The sequence below is a fragment of the Tribolium castaneum genome, chromosome 9 (assembly GCF_031307605.1).
Source record: "Tribolium castaneum strain GA2 chromosome 9, icTriCast1.1, whole genome shotgun sequence".
Taxonomy (NCBI): domain Eukaryota; kingdom Metazoa; phylum Arthropoda; class Insecta; order Coleoptera; family Tenebrionidae; genus Tribolium; species Tribolium castaneum.
Genome location: NC_087402.1, coordinates 11,479,754 through 11,492,404, shown reverse-complemented (window position 1 = coordinate 11,492,404; position 12,651 = coordinate 11,479,754). Strand labels below are relative to the sequence as shown.

Genomic DNA, 12,651 nt, shown 5'->3' with positions numbered 1-12,651 from the left:
CCAGATCGGTAATCGTTAAAAAAAATTAAATTTAATCCACGATTTCATTGTTCTGGGTAGTGTTGATTGAAATAATGCTTTTAAAAATCAATCGAAGTATCCAACTGGTAAGTGCAATTAGTATTTTTTGGTTGCATATTAAAACATGTCATAGATTACTATTGAATTTAAGACTTTTTGGGTAGTAAATTTGTTATTTAGAAAAAAAAGTTATGTACTCTATTACAGTTGCGAGTTAGAACATATTTGAAATGACTGACAAGAAAACATATAACAAAAAAGATATTTTACCAAAAAAATATTGAAATTAAAAAAATAACCCGTTCGTGATCTTATCACTCATTGCTAATAACTTGACGAATTACTGAGTAATGTTTTAAGTGACGTATTAAAAAATCTTAAACCAAAATTTAAAATCAATTTATTACAGAAAGTATATTAAGCACATAGCTCACAAATCCACACTTTAAGAAAATTTGTTGTGGTTGGCTTTTGTGTCATTCCCGAGATAAGGCTGAAAGACCAAATTTTCATACTATCTTTAGGATAGTTTTGTAATTACAATTTTAGTTTCATGTGTTGTTCGTCAACTTACCACCAAGCAATATTTGTAAATAAACGTAAATACGTAAATAAACGTAAATAAAGTATTTTTAATAGCTGATGCAAATCAGTAACGTTTAAGATCAACTCACTTAGGAGACCCAATTTTAAAAACGAAAAAATCCTTGATTAACTCTTTTTGTTATCCGCCGGTCAAAATTCCTTATTTCAGTAACGTCACTAATTGTAATCCCATGCGCCAATACCACTTATCAACGTTTAACTTCAAATTAGCCTGCTCTGCGACCTAAATATCGAAGCTAATACTATTTCCAGTCCATAATTAAATGAAAAACAAGTTACTAACACTCCGCTTTTTAAAGAATTAACGGACCAAAGTTTAGTTTTTTCTTTAAAATTTATTTTTCGTGTTGATGAATAACAATATTTAGGATTAAACCCCTATTAATAATCAACTAATAATACAATGTGTTCAAAAATGGTTGTTTATTAAGTCGACTATGGAACTCATAATTAATGTGTCGCTTCGTTGAAATGACCATTATTTTGACGGATCAGTCACTTTGACGGCATTCACAAATTAAATTAGGCGGCACATTAAGTTCAAATTTCAAAGGTGACTTGATGAACAACCATTTTTGAAGACAAAATCTTCGTCTTGTGAATGTGTTCAAATGATCAAAAACCAATCCACTATGAACAATAAATATTTACTAGAACACAAACTATAAACGATTATTATTAATTAACACTTTACAAACGTTGTTAAACAAAATCAATTCTAAATCTTTAGCACAACACGTTTTGAATTTAAATTAGACAAGACCACAAGACATGACAGGTGCAAAATCGGCGGAGGATTACAAGCGCGGGAATACTACCAACTTAACAGCCCGCACTAAACACCCCGCTCATCTCAGTGTTTCCAGGGTATTTAAAAACGTCCAATCTACGACTGGAAAATACAGTCTGTCTATAAATGAATGTATGATCGTAGTAGGTATTAAAAGTTTGCTACTTATTTCAAGTAAAAACGAACAATGTTAGTATATGAAAAAAGTGGTTTTACTAGATGCCTGGTTAGATAAAAATTGGTACTTTTCAGAAATTTTATAGAAATAAAGTAATTAAATGCGGCAAATTCAAATTCCAGAACCACCTGAGATCCTACACTTTTTTATAAATAGTTTGTATACAAGATTTTCGCGAAGTTGGAGGTGTTTCTTTTAAGAGGTGCTAGCATGCATTGTTCTTAAGAGTTTTAGCCTAAAACACTTTAGTAAAATGTTGATGATAACAAAGATTTTTAATTTTTTTTATTTTGGAAGCCGACCCTGTTCAGATCATAAAAAATCAAAGGACCATTGGCGTAATCAACAAAAACTGTTACAATTGTCATCTAGTTAGTCGGAAAAGCTTACTATCACTATAACAATGTTACAGATTTCATGAAATTGTATGGGCAATGCTATCAGAATGCAGCTGCGGCATTCAAAGTGGACTAAAAGGAACATTATTGAAAATCTGGTATTCACAATAATGAGGTAGATTATTTTGAAGCTCTCATCTCAAAACGGCAGTTAGACAGGACCGGACTCAAAATTTTAGAAAAACTTAAAATTATCTCCGTTATTAAAAACATTTTATTGAGACGATTTAGGCTAAAAATAATTAAAAATAACATAGTATCTCGTGTTAAAAGGAACGCCTCAACTTCGCGAACAGCCTGTATACCATACTGCTCTACTCAGTGAGGACGTACTGTAGCAATTTCTCGATTTTAAAACCTTTAGTTTATAAGTTTAGTAGGAATTTGCAATTCGTCATCTTACCTACTTCGTCATTTTAGGTTTCTCTCATCTACCTAAATATTATTATGACAATACTTGTTCAAAAAAAGAGGTAGTGGTTTGAGTTATTGCTAAATTTTGTCGTTTTTAAGATGCGGCTGCGACGAATGCGTGACCTCCCGCCAGGAGGACTCCCTGCGGCACTCCCGGAGCCGAATCAACGCGTACCGGGCCCTAGCATCACCTTCTCTGATCGCCCTTTCGTCCAAAGACCCCATCCTTACCGCCTTCGAGCTGTCTTGGGAATTGCGCCGGTGAGAATTCAGCGATCACCTTGTTAACATGGATGTTTGACCCGGAGCTTTCCAGGCTAAGTCTGATGGAGCACGAGTTCAAGAGCGAGTATCAAGAGCTAAGGAAACAGTGTCAGGATTTCGCTACAGCGCTGCTCGATCACACGAGGAGCTCTTACGAACTGGAGGTGCTACTAAATCACGATCCAACAGGGCCGGCTTTCGAACACGGAGACAGGATGCACTTGAACAGGCTCAAGCTCGCCATCAAACTTAGGCAAAAAAAGGTAAGGCTTTATGTGGAAAATTAATGGTCGGATGTTATCACAATTTAAATTCTTGCGTGCGTTATTGTTGTAATTTGTTACGGGTTTAGTACGTTTTTCAATGTCTTCTGCGAGATTATGATGAAAAATGAGATATTCCAGACTGAACATTTGTTTGGAAGGTTTCGGAAAAATTAATTTTTGTAAAACAAATCTCACCCGAGATTTAATCTTATCAATTAAAGTTGATCTAACGATACGGTCGATATATACCTGTTGTTTGTCCAAGTGTTCCTAAATTAAGATAGTTTAAGACGGTAGCAACAACGATACAAATAAATACAAATAAGTGCGACCTCGGAGAAGGTGGAAATCGTAAATTTAATTTAAAATTTAAATTTGCGGTTATCAAAATTACCCTAATATTTACTTGTGTATTGAATTATTACGAACACAACGTGTTTCCTTTTACGATATTACAAGTAAATCTTTGAAACTGTTGTTTGTTTTTAATTATTCTTGTTCGAAATTCGAGTTCTTTATCTAATATGTATACTCGTATATTACGTCTAATTGTGTGCCAAATTTTGACTGATAAGTGGATTGTTAGCACTTCAATATGCATTTCTACAAGCTGATAAAAATAAATACTTTAAAATAAACCTAATTATGATAATCTGGCATGAATAATTCCTTGGATTTTTACGGATTGCGTCAATTTTTTTAATTAACTAAATTATTGTGAATTGTTTTGGAAAGTAAAAAGCTTAAAAAATGTAATAAAATGTTACATTTTAAAGGGGAGAATAGTGCAAAATACTACTCAAATTTTTCGAATCTTAGCTATTTTTCACTGTTTTACAGCCGATCTAAGCAATATTTTTAAATGTTTTCAATATTTCAAATGTTTAAATGTGTCACTATTTTTAAAACTTATGCACAGGTTACATTCGCCTACTCGGGCTTTAGGGGAGAGAGTATTTTAAAACGCAATCAGTGCTTTATTAATTTTTTTTTAAATTCTATAAACTGAAAAAAATTGGAGCTCTTTGAACATTATTTTTCATCAACAATCAGTGTTGATCACAAAAAATAAAATATTTTTGGCTTTGTATTGAATCCTTGGGAATAAAGCTGCTTTTGATTTAATTTGAAATTGTCATAATAATTCATAAAACCTTTAAAACAAATTTGCGGAAATCTCGCCTCTGATAGCTGCACCTGAGATTTCATCATCATTTTTCGAAATCATGTTCGTACAGCATCAACTAAAAATTAGCTCAGCAATCATTATTTATTAATTCCTACAGTGGGGAAAATAAAAACATTTATTTCTGATGGAATAAATTTCATTACATTACAATAACAAACAAAATAAAACAAAATACATATTGTAAAAACTACAAATTCTCTATTGCACGACATAGAAAAGCTATAAACAAGTTAATTAATCTTTTGCAAATTTTCAGATGAAACTAAATATTTGTAAAATTAGTTTATTTTTCTGTAAGAATTCCTTTCAACCTAGAAAATACACGAAAATAGTAGTTTAGTATACAAGTAAAGAAAAGTTGTTCATTATCTGTGAGTGATGTGATGTGCACGAGTTTCGGAAAGGATTTACGAGCAGATAATGCCAACTTTTCTTTATGTGTATAATGCAACGTTTTCTCATATAGGTACATCGAGAAATTTTTGTTTGTAGAATAAAAAATCACCAAATGGCTATTTTATTCTATCGAATTTTTATTGTATCGCTTTAATTGAAGAAATTTTTTAACTAGGTGTATTGCTCACCCTAAATCCGGGTACGTAATGTAAATCTAATTTCTCTAATTTTTCCTTTAAAGGGAAATGAACTACTTTTATATCCGATTTTGACACTGACAATTGTTTATAAAAAAACAGAGTATAACTGAATGAAATACTAAATGAAATAATGTACCACTTGTAGAATAAAGGTAAACTACCTCTACTCCTATTTATGGAATAAGCAACAACATTATTAATACCTATAAGAGAAAGTATTTTATTATGTGGTTTGAGTGAAATAATTTTGAGCTCTTATTAAGCTCGAATATCTAAAAATAAAAAACTGTAAAAACAAAGAGCAGTATAAGCTTAATTACTTATTTGTTTAACGAGTTTGAGTGAATAAATTAAACGTTTTATTTCAGGAGTGAAATATTGAAATAATGAACATTGTTAAAATGGGTTAAAAATAATCTGATATTTCGTATTGAAAAATGTTAGACAATGTCCAAACTTCCTTACACACAAGAAAAAGCGTACATTTTGACAGTGTCGAAGAATAGATAGCATATCAATTAAATACAGGGTGTAAACGAAATAAGTACATTAATTTTAACCAGTTATAGAACTTATGAAGAACTTATGAAAATGCCCTCACAAAGAAAAGTAATAATAAATAACAGTCGCAGCCAACGGTAACCGTTTCATACGGTAATCTTGTCGACTAGGTAACTTTGGTTACAGTGGCGTGAAAGAAAATTGTGTAAGATTAAAAAAAATTAACACCAAAACTAAAACGTTTTGAAAACGAAGTTATTAGGAAAAATTGTTCGTCTCGACGAGATCTATTACCAATTAAAATTAATGTACTTATATCATTTACAGCCTGTATTTCTATTAGACCTTCGGTTTCTTTGTGTCCCTTGTGGTGCAAATAACGTACTCTTTGCATTAAGTTTTATATGAGTTGTCAGTTGTCATGGTTACAAGTTAGTCATTTGCATCACAATGGTTTTTATGTAAGTGAACCAAAAATTTATTTATTTATTAAGAGAAGAGCATGTTTCCCAACCTGTTACAATATTTGTTTCTGGTGGCAAAACACATTTGTCATTACACAAAAGTTAGGTAAAAGCTACAACCAAAAATAACAAAAAAAACTTTTTGTTTGTGTAATAGTAAAGACACAACAAATAAATTTAGAGATTTAGAAATATCTAACAATAACTATCACATTCTCATGAAGTCATGACACTGGCTTCGTTCGAGCATTTTCGCCGCCCCACTTCAATAAAAGTAGTACATTTTGAACAAAACAGATTTATTTCCAGTTTCATAAAAGCCCTTAACAATTGCGAGTTAATAAAGATTTCTAGGATCTAGTCTTTATCTGTTACCGAAAGAATATTAGTAACAAATATTGAAACGTCGCTTCAATTTTTAATAATGCCAATAGTAAAATGACTCCAAAAAAGCAACAATATTATTATATTTCCTAGATGGGTCGAAGTGTTTAAAAATCGAAAACGAACCACACAGTGACTAGTCGATTATGAAGTACACTACAAGTAGTTCAAAGACTGATAAGAAATCTTATAAAAATGTAAAAATCTTTATCTCTTAATAACAGTTCAGCACATGCTGGCGAAACTAAATAAAATTACATTGGGCGAATATTTTGTTTTTGATTTGATAAGCCAAATGAAAAAAATCACTTGAGATAAAACTTCTTATTTAATCATTAAAAATCGTATTGTCCTTTACTTCATCCATCGTCACGATGGCACCATTCACTTTTTTTAATTTCCTATTTTTGGTCACAATTGTAACTTGCAAAACCACCATAGGTATGTACAATTAATTAATTTTTATTCTGTCTTCACTAAATTTTTTTAAAGACGATGTAGGTCCTCTTGAAATGGGGCTTCGCGAATATTTCCAAACAGGCATAGCCACAGATGAGTTTCTCAAAACATTGCATTCTTACGAATTTCCTTACTTGTTCCGTGATGGAATGGAAAATGTTTACGATAACCCGACTGTATGCTACATGTGTAACTTAGTGGTTGATTTAGTGATTGGTGAGCGTTTTTTGGGCTTAACTCGTGAAACACTAGTCAAGGAAGCAACTCTTTTGTGTACCCATTTGAAAATTGAGAACGAGAGGGTTTGCAAAGGCGCAATTGAGCTTAATATTGTAAGTTGCTGTGTTTTTACGAACACTCAATAATTTGTTGTACCACAAGGATGTTTTTCTTTACGCGATCGATAATTACGCGAATTTTACATCAAATCGAATTTGCGGTTCGATTCTTCAAGCGCAAGGGTGTCCCACTGGTGATGCCTTCGAATGGTCGATTGATTTACCATCTGGTAATTCACCCGAACGTCCAAAACCCAACGATACGGACGTCCCTACTTTTACTATATTACAACTAAGTGATATTCACTACGATCCTAATTATACCCCAAATGGTAATGCCGATTGTGGCGAACCTATTTGTTGTCAACCGGATCAAGGTGAGCCTTCAAGTCCTGAAAACGCTTGTGGGTATTGGACAGATTATAGAGATGCTGATAGTCCTTGGCATTTAGTTGAGGAAACAGTCAGACAGGCTAAAACCCAGGTAAAAATCAAAATAGATAAAAGCCCTACCATAAATTGTAAGAGATTGTAAATTTTCATTTCTGAATTAAAGAACAAAACTGAAAATTAATTAAATTTTTCGACGATATTTTGGCTTTTCTTGTTGATAAAACTGTTTGCTCGACAAAACTTTGTTATTTTTCAGCTTAGTTTTAACGAAATTTGGCTCAAAAACAAACAAAATCGAGTGACAAAGTAACATTAGTTTTCATTTTATTTGGCCAATTTTAAGATATTTTTTGACAGGATTTTACACAATAAATCAGTTTTACGTTCAATAAAAAAAATAAAAAAATGTTTTTTTAAGAAAAAAGCTTTTATTTAAAAGATGCACTAAAATGTAAAAAATAATGTTTTTCTATCAGAGAAGAATATTTTTGCATGCAAATTAGGATTTTAAAATTTATAAAAGCAGTGCTCAATTTAAGAAAGTAATTGTGTAATGTCGTATTGTTATGAGTTATGACTTATGACCGTTCGCTAATCTTTTATGAATTTTAAAATCCTAATTTGTAAGCAAAAATATTCTCCTCTGATAGAAGAACATTATTTTCTACTTTTTAGTGCATCTTTTGAATAAAAGCTTTTTTCTAAAAAAACTATTGTTTAATTTATTTATTTATTACTTTTTAGTCTTTACTTATTCTAAACGTCTTTTTCGCTGAGATTTAGCTTCGTTTAGTTTGTAACACCATTATTTTGCTGATTTGCATTGTCACGCAGATTAAGTAAGTATGCAAAATTTCAATTCATTGGGACAACGGGAAGCTTTTCAAATTTGGCTCCAAAAATATGAAACAGACAGACAGACAACAAAGCAAGTGAAATAAAAGCTTTTAAAAACAAAATAAATTGACTGAAACAAGGTACAATTAGTATCAAGTACGATCAAATTTGTGTTAATGTGTGTTTTGTGTTAAACACTTGAAAAAATAAAAAATTACAATTTAATTCGGTCTAATTTTAATTTGCCCTGGTTTAATTTGAATAAAATTTTGCAAATATTTTCTTTTTTGAATGAAAAACATGTTAATACTAAAAAATGTATGTATTTTTAGTCTTAATTTGGCAATATTTTTGTTTGTTTTAGTGTTATCTCGAAATTTAAAATTTTAACTAAATGCAGAATACGATTTTGCATGAAATGTTTTGTTTTTTCGGCTTATTTTTGAGAAACTTACACAAACTATTTATTTTGTGATATTTATTAGATGATGTGATTCGACCAGTTCCTGCAAAAATCAGTTTACCTAAAAAGTTAAGATAATATTAATATCTATCTAATTCGGTTATTTTTTATCCTATTTTAGGTAAGTTTAAAAAAAATTTATCTATTTTTTACTTTAACAAGAAAATAAAAATAACATTATATTTACTATACTGAGGTGACTTTTTGATTTGTTTTTAATGAAATTTTGCGAAAATATTAGGTTTCTGGTTGAAAAGTAAGTGCTCAAAAAATCAACTAATACAACATTGAAATTAAACTCGTGAGTTTTCGATCTCATCTAGTGAAATCTTGGGAAAAACTCAGATTTTTAAAACGTTAAAAACTTACGAAAAGCACAAATATGTATCATTACTTTTCACCAAAATTGGTTGCCGTAAAAAGTTCTTGTACAATAAATAAATAAATAAATAAATCTGTATCTGGTTGAAACATGTAATCTAATTTTCATTTACTTTTAGCGAAATTTTCCTAGAAAAGAGTTTTTTTCTTAGAAATCTGATTATAAAAATATATATTTAGACCAAATTTTATAGTTTTTCTGAAGAAATTTTGCTCAAAATCAAACTAAATCGAGTCAAACAAGTCAAATAATAAAGCTTTGGCATGATTTTGCTAAATAAAGTTCAATCGCAATAAAATTTGCATTAAATTTTACGATTTTCCTTCCAGTGAAATTAATCGAAAAAGTTTTGATTTAGTCTTAAAAAATGTGTCCAAACTTTCGAAAATAATAAAAACAGCATTTCGGTCTAATTTGGTGGTTATACGACTTACTCTTGCCGATTTAGGTTTTTGACTGGAAACTGAGTTAAAACTGTTAAAACATTAAAAAAATACAAAAATTATTTGGTGTTAGGTGCGAGCAAGTTTTCACAAAATATAGTTTTTACAATACTTTTGACCAAAATTTGTTTTGCAAATAATTTTTCGAGCAAAAACTAGTTAAATCCAGGAAAATAAGCTAAATGAAATCAATCTTGATCTAATTTTGTGATCTTTCAACTATGAGGTTTCAAACACAAAATTTTGTTTTTTTTTGGGGTTATTTTTGACACAATTTCGTAGAAAAATGACGAAGCAGTTAAAATTCTACCAATTTTGATTTTTGACTAAATCTTGTAAAATAAATTAATAGGTAGATAACTGATTCAAAAATGAATCGATGCTAAAATAATATCATCGAAATGTCGAACTCAAAACTATGTAGTTTACAATCTCTGATGATTTATAATATGGTTGCGCGGTCAACCTCCGGATGGTCTAACAATTTTAACTCGTTTTTCTTCACCAAACACACAGAAATTTGACTATGCTTACTACACTGGCGATATTATCAGTCATCGAATTTGGGAAACAAGCGTCGAAAATAATACCGAAGCTATCACTAAACTGTATTCCTACTTCAAGGATAATTTGGGTGTTCCAGTTTATCCGATTTTTGGAAACCATGAACCTCACCCTCTTAATGTGTAAATTTTTCGTAATTTTTTTACAGTAAAAAACATTTCAAACCTTTTAGGTGGCCTACTGATAAGGTGGCCGATTCTTTTGATATTAAATGGCTGTTTGAGCTTGCGGCCAAACACTGGTCCGATTTAATAGGTGAAGATATCAGTGAAACGGTTTTAAAAGGTGGTTACTATTCAGTTAGTCCTAGACCCGGATTTAGGATCATTGGTGTTAACAGCAATGTTGGATATACTGATAATTGGTGGTTGATTTACGACGACTTTGACCCTTACGATCAATTGCAGTGGTTAGTCCAGACTCTTAAAAAAGCCGAAGATAATAATGAAAGTGTTCACATTTTGACCCATGTTCCGACTGGTTCTTCCTCAAGTCTTAAGGTCTGGAATCGCGAATATAATAGAATTATTGAAAGGTATTTCATAATTTTTGTCAACCATTTAACTACTAACTATTTAGATTTGCAAATACCATCACTGGGCATTTTAATGGACACACCCATAAAGACGAATTTCATGTTCATTACAATAGTTCAAATCCGACTCAAGCAATCGGAGTTGTGTTTAACGGAGCTTCCGTAACTCCGTTCTCTAATTCGAACCCGAGTTTCAAATACTATTACGTGGACGAAAGCACTTTTGTGAGTATCTATTTTGTGTGAACGTTTGTTTGGAATCAATTTTCAGAATTTGGTAGATTATGACGAGTGGACTTTTAATTTGACTCTTGCCAACTCTCAAGACTCCTCAAAGTCGCCCGAGTGGTACAAATTGTATAGCTTTGTTGAAGCTTATGGTGTTGATAATTTGTTGCCTTCCGAAGTTGATAAACTTTTGAATAAAATGACCCAAGACCACTCTCTTCTTGATGATTACTTCAAGTAAAATTTCTTCGATAGTTAATGAGCAGTTGGAACAATGATTTTTGTAGGTTTAAGTATCGCAACGGTGATCCTGGTATTAAAAATGGCTGCAGTGATTCGTGCAAGAAAAATTTACTTTGTAATATTGTAACAACAGTATATGGCGAAAATGACCAATGTGAACGTTTTATGGATTTGTACGATCAATAACTGTGAAAAATAAATTTTGAAATACACTTGTTTTCTAATTGTATTCAGTGGCGTATTTACATTTACTGTTTTATTCTGAAAATAAGGAAAAAATTACAACCCACAAAGATAGACAATTTTTATTGATTGGGAGAAATTTGGGGATTTATAGCACTTATAATCCTTTTGTAACACAAAACACCCTCCAAAATTATAAATGCTACCTACCTCCCCTCTTGTGGCACCTCAAACGAATTGCTGAACTGCATAAACTAATCGAAAAATGTTAGAAATATTGGTGATTTAATATACACCGCTTTACAACAGTTAAGATGTCTAATTATTCTAACATCAAACAAATTCTATCAATTTTCGAGAATTGGAATATATAAATAAATATGTATCTGCTTTTAACTTCATGCTTTTGACAGTTGATTATCTTTAAAATTATTAAACTTTTTTCAATTAGTTTATTTGAATGAAATAGCAAACCCAGTCCTAGCACAAGTTATTTAAAAATGCACAAAAGTTCTTTGTAATATCACCAAATATGAACTTGGTTTTTAAATGTGTCCTTTATTTTCTAAGATATCTTTTAAAAAATTATCCTGTGTTTATTCTTATTCTTCTTATTTTGCACAAGACGTAGCCAATTTACAGTTTTTTTCTAAAATATTACGTTGGCGTTGACATTTTTTGTTATTCTCTTATCGTAAATTTTCTTATAATTTGAATTGAAACTACTAAAAACTTCTTAAAACTCATTAATTAAGAACCTACAATCCGTCTTAACTATTAGCTCTTTTAAAAATATGCCACCGATTGAATATGAATATTCAAGAGATAAATCTCAATTTTATAAAGAAGAATTTAAATTTAAAATCAATGAATGAATGAGAGATGGTTCTCTTCAGCGCCTATTAGTTCGGGAAGTAATCTTCCACGGCAGAAATTTATCAAAATATTTAATAATTCGATTGATCCGTATAGTAGTAATAATAAATTTTTGTAATAGCTTACAATAGCTAATAGTTAATATGCACTGAAAATGTTCGATAACTATTAACAAAACAAAACACATTCACAGGCCGGTTTAAAGACGACTTTGTTAAAATTTAATTCGTTGCTAAAAGTTAACAATGCAAATGCACCAATCACATTTGTTCAATTTGGTCACGTGATTAGTTAATCACGCATTAAATTGCGAATTAAGTTAATGACGCTTCTATAAACCGGTCCCAGGTGACTAAACTAAAACTAGGTACTACAAAAGAACTTACACAAATGACATTCACATTCTTACACAAATGAAATTGACATTCAGAACATTGTTGGTCGATTTTAAAACAATAATCCCGTTTTACTTAAGACGTCTACTAATTTATCTTTAATTTTGTTCCCAAGTGTTTTTTAAATTTTTTTCTCAATGTTGCTGATGAAGCTAACACTATCCTCGACACTATCATTTCACAATAATTTTGGATTTTTGAACTGTAATTTTGTATAGGAGGGTCTAAAAAAATTCAGTAATATTTTTCAACGGCAAGATGATTTGTAGAACCAAATTGTGTAACAATTTAACATTTGTGT

General features: G+C 30.7%; 2 protein-coding genes across 3 annotated transcripts in view; both read left to right on the top strand.

Moving 5' to 3' along the window:
* Positions 1–12,651, top strand: part of Trpgamma (Transient receptor potential cation channel gamma) — a 94,158-nt gene that overhangs the window by 21,957 nt on the left and 59,550 nt on the right. For both annotated transcript variants that reach the window (XM_015979223.2, XM_015979222.2), the window contains exons 6-7: positions 2,507–2,668; positions 2,724–2,934. In XM_015979223.2, the coding sequence (XP_015834709.1) occupies positions 2,507–2,668; positions 2,724–2,934 (373 nt within the window). The remainder of the gene's footprint in view (positions 1–2,506; positions 2,669–2,723; positions 2,935–12,651) is intronic.
* Positions 6,369–11,108, top strand: LOC103312869 (sphingomyelin phosphodiesterase). The gene is made up of 8 exons (XM_008194653.3): positions 6,369–6,512; positions 6,564–6,862; positions 6,912–7,292; positions 9,843–10,012; positions 10,063–10,425; positions 10,470–10,650; positions 10,697–10,890; positions 10,941–11,108. Exons 1-8 carry the CDS (start codon positions 6,446–6,448, stop codon positions 11,080–11,082), a joined length of 1,797 nt encoding a protein of 598 aa, XP_008192875.2. The 5' UTR covers positions 6,369–6,445; the 3' UTR covers positions 11,083–11,108.

Bases quoted from the DNA above. Each gene is read 5' to 3' on its own strand.
- LOC103312869 (XM_008194653.3), top strand. From the start codon at position 6,446: ATGGCACCATTCACTTTTTTTAATTTCCTATTTTTGGTCACAATTGTA. The intron at 6,863-6,911 runs GTAAGTTGCTGT...TTGTACCACAAG, and splicing joins GCGCAATTGAGCTTAATATT to GATGTTTTTCTTTACGCGAT. The intron at 10,426-10,469 runs GTATTTCATAAT...CTAACTATTTAG, and splicing joins TATAATAGAATTATTGAAAG to ATTTGCAAATACCATCACTG.